This window comes from Erithacus rubecula (genome assembly GCF_903797595.1).
Source record: "Erithacus rubecula genome assembly, chromosome: 26".
NCBI classification, from domain to species: Eukaryota; Metazoa; Chordata; class Aves; order Passeriformes; family Muscicapidae; genus Erithacus; species Erithacus rubecula.
In genome coordinates this window covers 3,659,502-3,671,352 of record NC_136678.1, presented here as the reverse complement: position 1 = coordinate 3,671,352, position 11,851 = coordinate 3,659,502, and the positions used below count along the sequence as shown (strand labels likewise).

General features: G+C 47.3%; 2 protein-coding genes across 4 annotated transcripts; one reads left to right on the top strand and one right to left on the bottom strand.

Moving 5' to 3' along the window:
* The first annotated feature begins 128 nt into the window (after positions 1 to 128).
* On the top strand, positions 129 to 4,090 carry OARD1 (O-acyl-ADP-ribose deacylase 1). 3 transcript variants are annotated; one of them, XM_079327474.1, is made up of 6 exons: positions 129 to 193; positions 676 to 743; positions 1,255 to 1,399; positions 1,497 to 1,555; positions 2,211 to 2,323; positions 2,604 to 4,090. In XM_079327474.1, the coding sequence occupies exons 2-6, from the start codon at positions 708 to 710 to the stop codon at positions 2,704 to 2,706; spliced, it is 456 nt and encodes a 151-aa protein (XP_079183600.1). In that variant the 5' UTR covers positions 129 to 193; positions 676 to 707; the 3' UTR covers positions 2,707 to 4,090. The 3 variants fall into 3 exon arrangements, with proteins under 3 accessions (XP_079183600.1, XP_079183599.1, XP_079183598.1); XM_079327473.1 differs by lacking the exon at positions 129 to 193 and adding an exon at positions 204 to 228; XM_079327472.1 differs by lacking the exon at positions 129 to 193 and adding an exon at positions 249 to 374.
* Positions 4,091 to 4,148: 58 nt separating this feature from the next.
* APOBEC2 (apolipoprotein B mRNA editing enzyme catalytic subunit 2) lies at positions 4,149 to 9,979 on the bottom strand. The gene is made up of 3 exons (XM_079327469.1): positions 9,728 to 9,979; positions 4,994 to 5,540; positions 4,149 to 4,604 (listed from the first exon to the last, which is right to left on the bottom strand). The coding sequence occupies exons 1-2, from the start codon at positions 9,850 to 9,852 to the stop codon at positions 5,000 to 5,002; spliced, it is 666 nt and encodes a 221-aa protein (XP_079183595.1). The 5' UTR covers positions 9,853 to 9,979; the 3' UTR covers positions 4,149 to 4,604; positions 4,994 to 4,999.
* Positions 9,980 to 11,851: the final 1,872 nt, after the last annotated feature.

Sequence of the window (11,851 nt, the reverse complement as noted above, 5' to 3'; positions counted from 1 at the left end):
TGTTGTGTGAGGCGATACCGCCGTGTCGTGCGGGGCTTGGCCGCCATGTTGTGTGCGGCCATACCTCCACTTTGTGTAAGGCGATACTGCCATGTTGTGTGAGGCCATACAGCCGTGTTGTGTGCGAGGCGCACCGCCGTGCAGGCTGAGGATGCTCCGCCAAGTCCCCGGGAGGCGGATCCGCCATTTCGCCGCGAGGCGGGGGCGGTGAGGCGGTACCGTGAGGCGGTGTCCTGTGGCCGTGAGGCGGTACATTGTCGCCGTGAGGCGGGGCCGTCCCTGCGGCTCGGCCGGAGCGATGTGGGCGGTGCTGGGCAGGCTCGGCGTGGCGCAGGCCGTGGGCCCGGCCCGGTTCATCGCCGTGCGCCCCGCGGGTGCGGAGGCCGAGCGGCCCTGAGGGGTGGGAGGGGAAGGGGGAGGAGGAGGAGGGTGATAATGGTGGTGAGGAGGAGGGCGGCAGCCTGAGGGTGCCCACTGTGCGGTGACCCAGAGCTGGGGCCTCCTCCCGGCCAGAGCTGTAGGCGCAGTGGGACAGGGTCAGGGCCGCTGACATTTTCTGGGGTGTCATGGTTCTCCCGCTGTCACAGATCAATTAGAGTTACCCTCGCCCCCTCTAACACACTCTTACTGCCTAGCTTGAGGTTCCTAATAATTGTTTTTCTCTCATCTTTCCAGCCGCAGGAGCCTTCTCCATACCCCACGTTACCATGGCCACCCACTTCTCCAAGGATCAGGAGGAGAGAGTGCGTAGGAAATGGGTTACATGGGATATTATTGTCTGTGCAAAGAGGCTTTCCCCTCATTACAACCCTGACAGCACGGCTCTGGCTGCATCCTGCAGCTTTTGGGAGCTGCCAGTGCTGGATTCTGTGTGCTTTTTGTGTGTAATATCAGTGGGGTAGATGCTGTGCTCACCTGCCTGCCTGAGCACCTCCAGACTGCTGCTGCTGGAGGGGTTTCATTCTGTCACACAATTACCCTTTTAAGCTTTGATTTTATAAGATTACCTGCTGAGCTGGCACGTGATGCTCATAAGTGATCTTGTTGAGAAGGTGTAGTGGGTTTGTAATTCTGTCTATGGGATGTACAATTCTCTATATTGAGTTTGTCATTCTCTGAGCTCGGGCTTGTGAATTTACTTTGCAATTCTGCCTGCGTGCTGTTCCACCTCAAACCCCTGCCCCTCTTACTGCCCAGTCCCTGCTCAGCAGAGCCCTGTGTGCTGTCTGAGGAGGTTTTGTGCCCCCTGTGCAGATCAGGTGTGTGAAGGGGGACCTGTTCTCGTGCCCCAGCACGGACGCCCTGGCTCACTGCGTCAGCGAGGATTGCCGCATGGGCGCCGGCATCGCCGTGCTCTTCAAGAAGAAGTTTGGAGGTGTCCAGGAGCTCCTGGATCAAAGTGAGTGGTGCCTGAAGGAGCTCCTGATTTCCAGCAGGGTGTTGGGAGTTATGGAGTGTGGCTGTTTTTTAAGAACACCTTGGTTTTTGTGCTGCAGAGAAGAAGACGGGGGAGGTGGCAGTTCTGCAGAGGGACGAGCGGTACATTTATTACCTGGTAAGGGCTGGGACACCCCTGCAGCTCAGCTGTGTCACATATCAGGCATTTATCACTGGGGGAGGGTTGGGTCGTGTTAATGGAATCAGGGAATCACAGAATGGTTTGGTGGGAGGGGATCTTAAAGCTCATCCTGAGCAGGGACACCTTCCCCTGTCCCAGGGTGCTCCAAGCCCTGTCCAGCCTGGCCTTGGACACCTCAGGGATGAGCCAGCCACAACTGCACTGGACAACCTGTGCCAGGGCTTCACCATTCTCACAGGGAACAATTCCTTCCCAATAAACCACCTAAGCCTGCCCTCTGGCAATGAGAAGCCATTCCTGTTGTCCTGTCACTCTATCTCATCTTGTTGGCACTGGAAGTTTCTGGAATGTTCCTCACAATAAGAGATGTGTTCCTCAAACATTGCTGGTGAGGAGCAGCCAAGCTGTTCTGTGCATCTGCATTTCACCTTTACACGGACAGAACTGGCTGCTAAATTAGTGTTTTAAACTGTGAAATGTTAGTTCTTTGCTCAGGTCTTTCCACAGAGGCAGGTCTGGGCATGGAGATTTGGGATATCATGGAATGTGTGTTTTGTAACAGCATTTATAACAGACAGAACTTGCAGAGGTCATGCCTAAGGCACTGCTGAGCTTTTCTATTTTTCTGTAGATTACAAAGCAGAAGGTTTCTCACAAGCCCACATATGAGAGCATGCAGAAGAGTTTGGAGGCCATGAAAGCTCACTGCCTGAACAATGGAGTCACTGACATCTCCATGCCCAGGTGAGGGGCTCAGGAGCTGCAATGCCACTGCTGGGGTGTTTCATTTCTACAATTCAAGCATCCACCTCCATCCAACTCCCCTGTTCGATTGGGCACATCTAATTTGCATTTCCCTGTGCATTTCAATAGTAGCAGAGCACATTTGAGCTGTTTCCTTGTTCTCCCTGTGCTCTGTGGGTTTATGGGAAGCTGAGGCAGGACCACCTCAAAGTGCAGCTGCTCCCAGGTCTGGCTGGGCACAGCACAATGCTCCATCACCTTTTGGTGCTTTATCTTCCAGGATTGGATGTGGACTCGATGGCCTGCAGTGGGAAAAGGTGTCAGCCATCCTTGAGGAAGTGTTTGACAACACTGACATCAAGATCACCGTTTACACCCTGTGACCAGAACAAAGATAACTTCGGGAGCAAAACCTGTGAACTAACAAGGGGGGAGCAGGTTCAGCACTCGGGTGTCCCTTGTGTGGCAGCGCCAGGAGCTTCCAGCAGCAGCAGCTCTGCGGGGCTGGGAGCAGCAGGAGGCAGCGGCGCTCGGGGCGCTCAGCGCGTCCCTGCGGCCACCAGGTGTCACTGGGGCTCCACGCGGCCGCTCCAGCCGCTGCCTCCCGAGCCCGCGTTCTGCTGCTGCCGAGCTGCCCCAGCCGCCCCTGCTTGCTTCTCTTTGCACTCGGGTCACTCACCTGCCCTCACCTGTGGAACGGTTTCATTTCTCCCTTCCGGCCACAAATTGGGTTTGTTGAGATCGTGCTCGCTCAGGATCGTGCTGTGATGTTTAAATAAACAATGCCCTGCTGTTGGATTGGTAGCTGTGGCTGTTCTGGGACAGGTTGGGATTGCAGGGAGTGCTGGAGGGGTGTGAATACACCTGGTGGGTGTGTTTTATACAGCAGCTCTATAATTTGTACTCTGCACTTTGGTAAGGATCCAAACAGGCTGGTGTGCTCTAAAAACTCACAGGATGGGGTTTAAGGTGGGATTTTCACATTTCTTTGTTTGGTGCATTTGTAGTCCAGGTGTTACACAAAGGTTGATGCTTGTCACCCAAAACAAAAGCAAATCAGTGCCACCCCTGGTTCCTGAGATCCACAGAAAACTGATTTGGAAAAGTTTGTTCCAGAACTGAGGAACTGCCACAGACATTTCCTTCATGTTTGGTTTCCCACAATAACAAATCTTTTGGACTTCTCTCATTCTGAATGGCCAGAAAGGTGCCAGGTGTGTTAAGAAATATAAAAATGGGACATGAGAGTTGGGAATTTTGTAGCATTGCAGTGTTCCCAATGGGATTTCCTTGGGAAGGGACTGGGTTACTCAGTGGGGCTTTCTGCAAATCCTGTTTGTCTTTAAGATCTCCCTGTCCTTACTCTGCCTATTCCTTGGCCATATTTTGTAAATCTGTTTGGTGGGGAATTGCTGTAACTGGGAAAAACAACCTTGGACAAAGAGGAATTTGGAGCAATGAGCTGATCCAGAGCAGGCACTGAGGCTGTTCAAGGATTTGGTCCTTCCTGTTATTTGTGTTTGGGTTTTTGTTCTGGTTCCTTACCCATGGCATCCCCATGAGCTTTGTTTTACATGGAAAATGATCCTGCTCTCCAACACTTGTGTGTACTCTGGAATTTTTTTTGGCATTTAGTTCTCCCTTCCCAGCTACAAAATATTCCCTGTGTGGCTGTCCTGGGATGTCCTTGAACTCAGACTTGTCAGCTTCAATTCAGGACTTCTTGCAAGTGGAGAAGAAGGAATAAACAGTGCTTTGGCTTTTGCAGTGGCTTCCCATTTTATTTCACTTTGCTTTTCCCAGGTTTATATCCCAAACATCATCATTTGATTTCGAGTTCTTGGGCTCCATCATGATTTGGACAAGAGCTGTTGGGCCTGAATTAAATCACAGCTCTGACTATTGAGGAGAACAGAGGGAGAAAACTTCTTTTTCACCTTAAATCCCTTTCTTTTGCTCTTACTAATGCATTTATCTAACCAGCAGCTTTGTTCTAAGATCTCTTCATTAAACATTCCCAGAATGTGATCCCACAGCCTGCCTGTGGATCACTGCCATCCCTTTCCAGCATGGGTTTGGTTGGGGCAGGGAGGGGGAGGAACAAAAAACACCCAAAAAATCCCAAACACCAGAGGTCTGTGTTGTGTGTGTGTGTTTGGAGTCCCACAGGGCCTTGTCTCCCAGAGGTTGGTTCTCCATCCTGCTGGAATCAAAGCTTGGGGAAGCAGGACTGTCCCAGGTGTCCAGGTCTGTCACATCTCTTCATGGATCCTTTCTGATCCTGGGGAGGGAAACAGAGACATCCTGGAGACTCAGAGGTGACTCTTCAGCACCCCATAGAAAAGGGAATTCTGCCCCAGCTGGGGTTCCTTCAATGGTGTTTTTTAGGGTTAGACTTTGGGATATGAGTAAAATCCCCTCCAATCTCTATTCCTCTCCCTGCTGTCCTGAGCATCATCCCTGTGGAGAGCAGGGAGGTGTTCTGGAGGACCTGGAACCTTTTTATTCTTTATTCCTGGAGGAGAAGACAGAGAAGCACTAAATCCCTTGGGAATGTGCTGTGAGGGAGAGCCCCTGGAAGGGGAAAGCCACTGCCACTGTATTCAGTAAGACAAATAAGAGAAATTGAAATTAAAGAGAGGAGAGTTAATGAGCGATGCCCTCACTCACCTGAGCTCAGTGCAAGATCTCAGCCAGCTTCTCCTCGTAGTACTGAAAATTCTCCTGAATATCCTCCCAGGGCACGAAGGACTTGGCCTCCTCCCCTTCCTCCTGCTCCACAAAGTTCTTCCAGACATACTCAAAGTCTTGAGGCTTCATAATCCTCAGCTTGCAGCCGGCCTCCTTCATGCACCTGAGGGCCGCCTGCATCTCGGGCTCGTCCCACATGAAGAGCCGGCCCACCATGATGGTGAGCCGCAGCCCGCTGTCCCTGCGCAGCGCCTCGCAGATGCCCCGCGCGCAGGTGACACACGGGCTGGACGACACGTACCAGGTGACATGGTGGCGGGCGCCCGCCTGGCACTGGGGCAGGATGCTGCTAAAAAACGCCATCTCGGCGTGCGCCGCCGCGTGCTCGTCCTCCAGGTAGCCGCGGCTGGTGGCCGCCTCCTTGCCCTGCGTCTCCACCACGTAGCACAGGAAGGTTTTGTTCCTGCCCGAGCTGTACTCCACGTTCCTGAACTGGAATTTGAAGAAGTTGGCCGGGAGGCGTTCCCTGCGAGCAGAGAGGAGGCTCAGGGGGAGGTTTGGGGAAGGGGCAGCGCTCTTGGCTCAGCCCTGTGTGCACAAATCACTGCCTTGCCCTGTGTTCCTCTGAGTTCTGAAATTCAGGTTATAAAATATCCAGGATCAAATCTGACTTGGCAGTGAAAATGTGCATTTCCTGCTGGAGTCCCTACTGACAAACCTCACCCTGCGAGCAGAGAGCAGAGAGGAGGCTCAGGGGGAGGTTTGGGGAAGGGGCAGCGCTCTTGGCTCAGCCCTGTGTGCACAAATCACTGCCTTGCCCTCTGTTCCTACATACTATATACCTATATATATACTATAAATCCTATATATACTATATACCTATACATATATACTATAAATCCTATATACACTATATATACACTATATACCTATATATATACTCTAAATCCTATATACACTATATATGCACTATATGTACCATATACCTTATATATATACACTATATATACTAAATACCTACATATATACTACAAATCCTATATATACTATATGTACTATATACCTATATATATACTCTAAATTCTATATACACTATATATACACTATATGTACTATATACCTATATATACACTATATATCCTATATACCTATATATATATACTATAAATCCTATATACACTAAATACACTATATTACACTATATATCCTATATACCTATATATATATACTATAAATCCTATATACACTATAAACACTATATATACACTATATGTGCTATATACCTATATATACTATAAATCCTCTATATCCTATATACCTATGTATATACTATAAATCCTATATACACTATAAACACTATATATACACTATATGTGCTATATACCTATATATACTATAAATCCTATATATACTATATACCTATATATATACTATAAATCCTATATACACTATATGTGCACTATATGTACTATATACCTTATATATATATACACTATATCCTTTATACCTACATATCTATAATAAACCCTATATACACTATATGTCCTATATACCTATATATATATACTATATATCCTATATACCTATATATATATATATGTCCTATATACCTGTATATTATAAAAACCTCAAATTTTAAACTCTTCACCTATATATACATATATACTATATATCCTATATACCTCAATATATATATATATATACTATGTGTCCTATATGCTATAAAAACCTCTAATTTAAAACCCTTCACCCTGTGAAATCGCACATCTCAATTTTGCTCACGATTTTATCACCACTCAAATTTGGAAGCTTCTCCAAGGCCTCAAGTCAACAGCAGTGTTCTGGGGGTCAGTGCTAGAAAGCACAGAAAAGCTCAAAATCCCAGATTTCTTATCCCATACCTATTTCTATATCCTAAAACTCCAAATTCCAGACCCTTCCCCATGTGATATTACACATTTCTACACAAACCACACACCAGTGATTCCATCCCTCAGATCTGGGAGCCTTCTCAAATCAAAAGCTGTGTTCTTTTGAGGGTCAGAAAATTCAAAATTCCCAGATTTCTGGGATCCAGCAGGGAAGAGTCACACTCTTGGCTCAGCCCTGTGTGGGACCATATACAAAATATCCAGGATCAAATCTGATTTTGCAGTGAAAATGTGCATTTCCTGCTGGAGTCCCTTCACCTACTCTGGTAATTTATTGTCCACATCTTCCCTTCTGTGACTCAAAAATCACCTCATGATGCAACATCTCATGGGATGGCTCTGGAGATGGAAAAGAGTGGGGAAAAAATCCACATACTTCCACAAATAGCAATTTTCCTGCTTGGCATCCTGGACAATCAGTGCTGCTTTGGCTAAGGATTCTTTAATAAATGATTTTTTTTTTTTTTTTTTTGAAGGGCAGACATGAGACACCCATTCCAGAGCAATGAGTGGTTTCACAATAACATCAGCTTTTCTAAATACATCAGAGGCACAGGGAATTTCATCCCTGATTTAACTCTGACAGCAAAGGGGTCACAGCAGTGACAAGGTTGGCTCTGGATTTCCATGGAACAGCTGAACAGCAGCATGGATAGGAAAGCTCAAAATCAAAACCTTCCCTGAAAAGCATCATTAAATTATTAATTTTTTAAAAAATTTCAGAATGCTCCAACCTAATTTATCAATTTCCCCTGGATAGCAAAGAGATAGATTATATTGACACCAAAAAAAAATTGAAATTTTGAGGCAGAATCTTCAGTCTGGGATTGAAGTTGCTGAAATCAGGTGGGCTGGAGGAAAAAGCAGTTACCCAGTGTGACCCTGGCACTGCCACACAAACATCTAATGAAGGATTAAAAATGTGGATTACCTAAAAGACTAACAAGGAATTATTCCTACAAGGAGCCTCATTTAGTGAAAGTGGAAATGAATGTGGCAGGAAATGCTCCCAGATTGGGATTACAGGCTGTTTTCAGCCAAAAAAAAAAAAAATAAAAGGATAATATTCTTAAAGAGAATAATTGGCTTCCCAGTGATTCCTGGAAACCAGACTCCTCCTAGAGCTGTAAGGAGCAGAGTGAGAACTTGGCTGGGAGTCCTGAGATGCCCCTAATCCAAGGGCTAAAGATGAAATGCAGCATAAATTGGTTTAAATTCTTCTTCCCTGGCTGAATTGTGTTTCCTTATCACTCCCAGAACTGCCTTGATTGCCTGAGAATTTCTAATTTCCCAATTTCATTGGCAAAACCCACACAGGCCTGATCTCCTGTTGTCCTTAAAATAAAAATTAAAAAAAAAAATCCCTGGGGTTTCTGAACATTTTTTGGGGATCCTTTAGGATTTTTGCTTTGCTTCCTCACTCTCCCCTTTGCAGGGTGAGAAATCCTGGCAAATCCTTGGTGTTCCAAGAAAGGATTTAATTGCAGGATGGAAGTTTTAATTCATTAATTTTAATTGCCAAGGAAGTTTTTCAGCCATGGTTAGCTCAGGGCCTTGTGCTTAGCAGGGAAATTTGGACAAATTTGGCAATTTGGTAATTTGTCCAGTCCCTCAGCATTTCTCTCACCAGGCTCCAAGGCTAGAATTCCCAATTTCCTCATCAAAATTCATTTCAGGACATCTTTAAGTGTTCAGAACTTGGCCCAGTGGTTTATATCCACAAATTTTGGTGCCTGAGCTCCATTCCTAGCAGAGGGATGTTCTTTCCTTAAAAACCACTGCCAATCATTTATTTCTATGATCATGTGTGACAGAGACCACCCTAAAAATTGATTTTTTTTTTTTTTTTTTTTTTTTTTTTCCACAGCAGTCATATTTTGAGAAGAGAATGGAGATTTTTCTTCCCCTGGGCAAGAAGTGAACCCAATTTTGTGATGGGATGCTGTCCTACCTCACACATCCTGGTCTGAACAAGCAGCCAAATTTCACCTGCAGATCCCATAGCACAGGCACAGAATTCCAGGGATTATTTTAGAGGCCTGAGCTTTACTTTTAAGCAGCTGGAAGAAATCCTGGGTTTGTTTTACTTGCTGGGACATGCCTTTGGTGACTGATAAGGGAAAATTCAGGGGGGAAGGACTCATCCTGCTGCTCCTGAGGGCTTTTCCTACTTGCAGAGTCAATTCTGGCTGAGTTCAGCTTTTCCCAGATCCCTGTGATATCCCATTTTTCCAAAGGCCAGGCTCCCCACTGCCTTTAAAACTCTTGTTTTGGAGCCTTTCTGCAAGTTGGGCTTTTTGGTTCCTTTATAAAAGTCAGGTTCCAGCTGTGGCTGTGGAGCTCTTGAAAATACGAACCTTTAGGTCTCTTGAAAAATCTGTCCCTCAGGCCCATCAAGGCAATCAGCCATAGCAGGGGTGTTTTTCCTGATCCACAGGTGGAGGAACTCTCAGACAAGAGCCATTGATCACAGCAAGAAATCAATACTGAGCTCTCATCAAAGCCAGCCCTCCATCCCCATCCCATCAGCAGGGCTGGGAGGAACCAGCACTGCAGGAGCAGAGCTGTTCCTATAAAACAAGTGCACTTCTGTGCCTGCCTGCTGGGAGTCCATCCTCTAAAAATCAGAAAAACTCAGAGCAAAATCCCACAATAAATCCAAACCGTTTCAGACTGTTCCGAAACCAACGGGCACAAGATGCTGCTTGTGTTGCCTGATCTGAAAGGTGACACAGAGCTCTCTGAGCTCCCCCAACTCCATATTTCAATCCCAATCTCTTACCCTGTCACAATCTCAAAGGGTGGCAGGTCCTCCCTCTTCACTTTCTTCTTTTTTCCCTCTCCCTCCTCGGCGTTGTCGGGTTCCCCGTTCTGGGCATTGCTGGGCTCCTCCTGCTTCTCTGCCATCTTCCCCAGACACTGGCACCGAGCTGTGGCCACTGGGAGAGAGAAAGAACAATTTCTGAGAGCTCTGGGAGCTGAGGGAGGAGGGAAAACAGAGCTGGGAGTCCCTGCCCCAGGCACAGTTGTCAGGAACTAAATATGGAACAAAGCAGGGGCTGGATGGGGTTGGGTGTCCCAGGGCTCTCAGGTGTCACCTCCTCCAATCCCTCTTGCTCCTCTTTTAATTTCAAACCAAGTGACAACTTCAAGCCAAGTGACAACTTCAAACCAAGTGACAACTTCACAGTGGGTGGGCTGAGGCCGTAATTTTCCTTGGTGGAAAATCCTGGAAGCTCGAGCGTGTTTTTATCCCCTGGGTGAGGGCTGGCATGGGGCTCCTCCTGCTCCCACAGCCTCCTCTGCCAGAATTCCATGCTGACCTTGAAGGACCAGCTCAACCTGGCCTGCCTCAGGCAGGAGGAGAAGGGGTTGTGGCTGTTTTGCTGGAAAATCCTTGGGTTTGGTGGGTTTGGATACCTGGAGCATCCCAGCAGGAGATCTGTGGTTCCTCCCACCCTGCTCATGCAGGATTCTCCTAATTGGAGCCCTAAATCCAAGCCAGAACCTTCTCCCAAATATTTGAAAGTCCAGCTGGAATTCCCAGTGCTGCTTCTCCCACTGTTCTGCATTTTCCTCCCCTGAGCATTCCCTGAATTCCCAGTGCACTGGGATGGATCAGGGTTGGAAGGGTTTTTCCCTCTTTTCTTTGTTCCCTTCAGGATTATATGAAACTTTCCCAGTGTCTCACTCTCAATTTCAGTCATTTGCAGTTTGTATCAATCCTGCCTGAGCTAAATTTCATAAAAACCTGAGTGAGGTTTTTCCAGGGACCAATCCTGGCCATGCCATGGGGCAAAGGAGGTGGGAAAAGTGTGGCTGGGCAGGATTTTGGAATCAAACCTCCAGTACTGTGGGCTCTGCACTTTGCTCAGAACTCACCACCAGCAAACTTTGAGTAAATATGGAATATTCAGTATTGATGGAATATTCAGTCAGTATTGATGGAAAAACCTGCTTTAGTTTGAGGAGAAAAGTATTCCATAAAAATCAAATCTGCTTTGGAGCCAAGCATCCTTTGTGACTGTTAAATCCAGCTCTTTAGAGCTGTGGGATGAGGCTGCACCATCACAAAACAAAATAAATCCACCCCATCAGGCAGGTCATTTATCATCAGAGAAAATTAATAACAAATTTTCACAGATAATTAATTCTGGCTGCTCTTCCCAGCCCCTTTGCTGTCCCCCTGCCTTGATGTGCTGGGTATCCTTTGGAGCTTTTTCCCATGGGATGCAGTTTTTTGGGGACAGAGCAGCTCTTGTTGTTTAGGTGATGTTGTTTAGGTGACAAAGCTGGTGGTGGTGACAGCCCAACCAAGGATTTGACAAATTCCAAGACATCCTATCCATGGAACATATATCTTCCATGGTGCAGGATTTTATTTATTTCTAAGCCTAAAATACTTTCCTGCAGGGCAGGGGTGCTGTTTTGCCTCCTGTGTGGTGACAACGCTCAAATTCCACCTCCACTGTCCAATTGCTGTCACCTCTGACATTTCAGGGGCTGTTTTTGGGGTGGGAATCCTCTCCTAGTGACTGACAGCTCATTTCCTCCTAATCCTGATATTTTCAAGCAGCATCTCAGCCCCTCTCCAGTCCCTCTGACCCACTCTGCTTTATTTTTGGAAGCTCTTCATGGCTGGGCTCCCGGTTTTGCTGCAGCTTTAGCCTGGCCCCTGCCAGGGCTGAGCTCTAATCTAATCTGGGGAATGTGGCCCCGAGGCTCCCCCTCTCTCCAGCCCTTCCCAGCTGCTCCCCAGCTCCTTCTAGGGCAGTGCTTGGAGCAGCCATGGTCCTCCCCCCACGGCAGCCAAAAATATAAAAGGGCACCAGGGAGCTGCTGTGCTGGAGCTGGGGGTGGGTGAGGGCTCTGGTGCCTGTTTGTGACCCCAAATCTGTCCCCAGCA

Bases quoted from the DNA above. Each gene is read 5' to 3' on its own strand.
- OARD1 (XM_079327472.1), top strand. From the start codon at position 299: ATGTGGGCGGTGCTGGGCAGGCTCGGCGTGGCGCAGGCCGTGGGCCCG. The intron at 375-675 runs GTGCGGAGGCCG...TCATCTTTCCAG, and splicing joins CATCGCCGTGCGCCCCGCGG to CCGCAGGAGCCTTCTCCATA. The intron at 1,400-1,496 runs GTGAGTGGTGCC...TTTGTGCTGCAG, and splicing joins CCAGGAGCTCCTGGATCAAA to AGAAGAAGACGGGGGAGGTG.
- APOBEC2 (XM_079327469.1), bottom strand. From the start codon at position 9,852: ATGGCAGAGAAGCAGGAGGAGCCCAGCAATGCCCAGAACGGGGAACCC. The intron at 5,541-9,727 runs GTAAGAGATTGG...CTCTGCTCGCAG, and splicing joins CCCTTTGAGATTGTGACAGG to GGAACGCCTCCCGGCCAACT.